The sequence below is a fragment of the Molothrus ater genome, chromosome 10 (genome assembly GCF_012460135.2).
Source record: "Molothrus ater isolate BHLD 08-10-18 breed brown headed cowbird chromosome 10, BPBGC_Mater_1.1, whole genome shotgun sequence".
NCBI classification, from domain to species: Eukaryota; Metazoa; Chordata; class Aves; order Passeriformes; family Icteridae; genus Molothrus; species Molothrus ater.
This window is the reverse complement of record NC_050487.2, coordinates 17,060,585-17,064,397: the sequence shown is the minus strand read 5'-3', so window position 1 is coordinate 17,064,397 and position 3,813 is coordinate 17,060,585. Positions and strand designations below refer to the sequence as shown.

General features: G+C 59.3%; 1 protein-coding gene across 1 annotated transcript in view; it reads right to left on the bottom strand.

Annotated features, from left to right (window-relative positions):
• Positions 1-596: 596 nt before the first annotated feature.
• DVL3 (dishevelled segment polarity protein 3) overlaps positions 597-3,813 on the bottom strand; it is a 33,720-nt gene continuing 30,503 nt past the window's right edge. Inside the window, 2 exon segments of the mRNA XM_036389055.2 lie at positions 597-2,877; positions 3,167-3,379. Of these exon segments, the coding sequence (XP_036244948.1) occupies positions 2,453-2,877; positions 3,167-3,379 (638 nt within the window). The 3' untranslated portion in view covers positions 597-2,452.

The following is a 3,813-nucleotide window of genomic DNA, read 5'->3' as shown; positions in this document are numbered from 1 at the left end:
TCGCCCCGCGCCCCCCCGCGTACTGCAGAGACGCCGCGCGCGCGCGCGCCCCGCCCGCGCCCCGCTACTGCGCATGCGCCTCCGCGGGGTGGGGGGGGCCGCTGGGTGGGGGTGGGAATTACATTTCCGCGCAGGGCGCACTGGGAGTTGTAGTCTCTGGCTGGGCGAGGACAGCACGACAGCCGCGCTCAGCGAGCGGCTGGGCCGGGGCTGGGGCCGGGCAGGAGGCCGCGCTCGCCCTGCGGAGTCCTAGCTCGCCGCACCCCTCTAGAGGGCCGCTAGCTCCCGCTGGCCCCGGGCCCAGGCATCCCCGCTCCCCTGCCCCGCACTGCTGCGCCAAGGGCCAGCGCCCGCGGTCGGACCGGCCCCTGGCTCTCCCCGCACTGCTGCTGCTGGAAACGGAGACCCACCCAGGGCACCGCGAGACCCCGCCCAGACCCTGCTCCGCCCGCCGCCGCCCTCGGCATCCCGGGAAAAGACAGCTGGCACACTGACACAGGGTGCCCTCTTCCTGCTGGGATCTCGCCTTAGAGCAAAAGGCAGGAGGATGGAGGAGGCTGGGGGAAAAAGAATAAATGAACGACACGAGGCAGGAGTCCAATAAAACTATGTTTATAAATAAAAACAAGGAGATTGGTGTTGTTTTTATAAAACCCAGCGGGTAGGGCAGGGCAAGGGGTGCGCAGTGGCCAGGGAGGCTACTGGGGACAGTCTGACTCCAGCGGGCTGAGGGAAGGAGAGGCTTTAGGGAGTCAGGGAGATGAACTGATGGCGTGTGAGAGCTGGCAGGGAGGCTGCAGGGGCAATGCAGACTCCCAGGGAGCAAAATACAATTCAACTCCATCGTATAAAAACTGTGAACACAAGAAAGACCAAAGGAGGCAACGCTTGTGGAGAAAGCCACGGCGTGGCAGGAGGAGAGGGCGCCGGGGCGCCAGCACCAACAGCGGCAGGGTCGACATGTCCATACTGTACCGTGCTTGGCCCTGGGCATGGGGAAAGGGCTGCCCCAGCCCCAGGCACGTCTCCGCGTACCCAGAAGTGGAAGGAAGGACGGCAGGGAGCACTGGAGCAAACAGACTCAACTGTCCCAGCACACCTGGGGGCACTGAGCCCAGAGGCCATGGTTCAGGCTGCAGTCTCATCCCTGGAGAGCTCATGTTGCTCACAGACCAGAGGGAGTGGGGGTGCCCCAGAGGTTTGTCCCTCCCAGCAGCCAGGCCAGCAGCACTGGGCAGAGGAGAAGACAGACTCAGGCCCTTCAGAGGGCAAATACAGGGGACCTCCACATTTCTCCAAAGCACGAAAGTGAACCAGTTGTGCCCTGCCCTCGCCTTCTATCTTAGTCCAGGCCCCTGAAGGTACCACATAGCTGAGCAGCAGCACGACAGCAGGAGGGAGAAGGCCACAGCTGCCACCGCCAGCCCCAGGCACGGGACAGCCCCTACAAACAGGACAGGCAGCAGCACATTGCAGGCAGGAGGGCAAAGAGCAGGATGGAAGGAGCAGAGCTCTGCCCTTAAATCCCCCCAAAGAATCCCAGGGCAGGTGTAGGGCACTGAGTCACACAAGAGACTGTGCACAGGCAATCACCACCTCTCTGGGCTGAGGTACAGCCGCAGCCCTGAGACCTGGCCAAGGTGAAGGAAGGTCCTGCCATGGGTCAGTGTCAGGCTTGGACCTGGCCCAATATGTGGGCAAGAGAAGGGAGGCAAGAGGGAAGTGGCAGCATCTCTCCACTCCCTGGAGGCACTGAAGCCCTGGAACATTCATGCATTAGCCAAAAGGCAACTACAATGGGATTTAAAATACATATGTAAGGCTGGTCCCTGCTCCCCTCTCAGGGCTGTGGGAAGGGCAGGGCAGGGCATCTTCCGCGAGGGGGAGGAAAGAAGCCATCTTCAGCACCATGCGTGCCCAGCGCCCCTGGAGCTCCGTGTCCTGCTGTCGGGCCACGCCATGCTCCAGCTCTCCCCCCCACGGGCGGCAGGCTCAGAGAAAGTCAAACACCCCGTAATTCTTTGCTGCTTGATAGAAGAAACACAAAAGGGTGAAAAGAAAGAAGAGATGTTTAGGGTGAAAGGACTGAGGCAGCAGTGACACACGGGCAAGCAGCACAGGGTGCTGGGACGGATGCGGATTAATGGGGTTAGAGAGGATGGCAGGAGGGAATTACCATCGGAAATACACAAGTCTGGGGGCAGGATGGGCTGACAGCACCCAGCAGGCCTGCCAGGCCTGTCCACCCCGCTCGAGGAGGGATTAGAATCAAGGTTTAGTTCCATTTATTATTTTTTTTCCCTTTTTTTCTTTTCGTTATCAAGACAAAAAAAAAAAAGAAACAAAAAAAACCCCAAAAAAACAAGGGGTGAAGCCAGGGCTGGTCCTAGGAAACAAACGACAGGGATAGAAGGGGTAAGGAGGGACAGCAGACAGACAAGGGACGGGCGCTTCACATTACATCCACAAAGAACTCACTGGGGTTGCCCATGGCCATTCGGAAGGACTGTCTACTGGCTGTCAGTTCGGGGGGCACAGAGGCCAGGTCACGGCCCGGCGGTGCCCCAGGGGGCCCCATGGCTGACGGCGGTGGAGGCATCAGCAACATGGGGGGGCTGAAGAGAGGGGGGAGGCCGGGCGGGCCATACGACTGCTGGCTGTGGTGGCTGCGGATGCTGTGAGCCAGGGAGTGCTGGCTGCGCTGGCTGTGCTGGCTGGCTGGCACCGAGCGCTCGCTGGCCGCACGCTCGCGCCGCATGCTGCTCCTTGTGGTGTGGTCTGACTCGCTCCCGCTGCCACCTGACTTCGACTCCCCGGTCTTCTCTCTCTCCTTCCTCCTCTCGCTGCCACTGCGATTGGAACCGCTGCTCCGGCTCCCTGTGAAGCACGTGAGGCAAGGTTAGGTGCCAGCTTGGACAAGTCAGGAAGAACAGATGGATCTCCTCTAGCCAAGGGAGGACCGCAGCATCTCCAGCACAGCCAGGCCCCAGCACGGTCTGTGCTCTCTATCTCCCTTCAGCATAAAGTCCCACGACCCTTCCAGGATGGCTTCTACCCTGGCTTCCCCCACAGACAGGCCTTGCCTAAGCAGCCCTTTCCTGCCGCTGCCCTGTACTGAACAGGACATCTGCCCACTAACAGGCATATTTTAGTCCTTTTCACTCACCTTCACTGTGCTGACTGCCTGCACTGCCCCCTCCGTAGCTGTAGCCTGGGTCAGGGAAGCCGGGATGGGGGTTGTATGGATGAGGTGGTGGATACTGATATGGGAAGGCCATAGGCCAGGGTGCGGCTCCTGGGTGGGGGAGCGGAGCCAAAGTGTCCTGATCAGAGGCACCGCTGGAGCCATCATGATCATGAAGAGACAGATTAGCCATGTCTGCAAGAAAGCAGAGAACAGGGGTTAATCCAAGCAGAAAAACAACCATGTGTGGTGAAGCAGCTTTCTGTCCATTCTTGCTGATGGACAAGGACAGGATACACAAGGAGACACAAGAATTTGGCACTCTCTCTGTTAGTCAATGCCACCATTTGGGCTTCCTGGCTGTACAACTGCCAGGCTGTGGGAGTCCAAGCTGCCACTCTAATACAGAGACCAGCTTGCTGGGAAAGGACTACATCAGAGCTACAGCTCACCCTGCCAATTCCTTCCCCCATTTTATCTGAGCAGCCAACCCTGAGCACCAACCCCTTGCCAGCACTGAAATTCAGAGCCTGGAGACAGTCAGTAAAGACTAAGACTCTGCTATGACTGTCCAGGAGAAAAGATCACATAGTAGGTGACACTGTCAATGCTGCTTCCAACTTCACTAC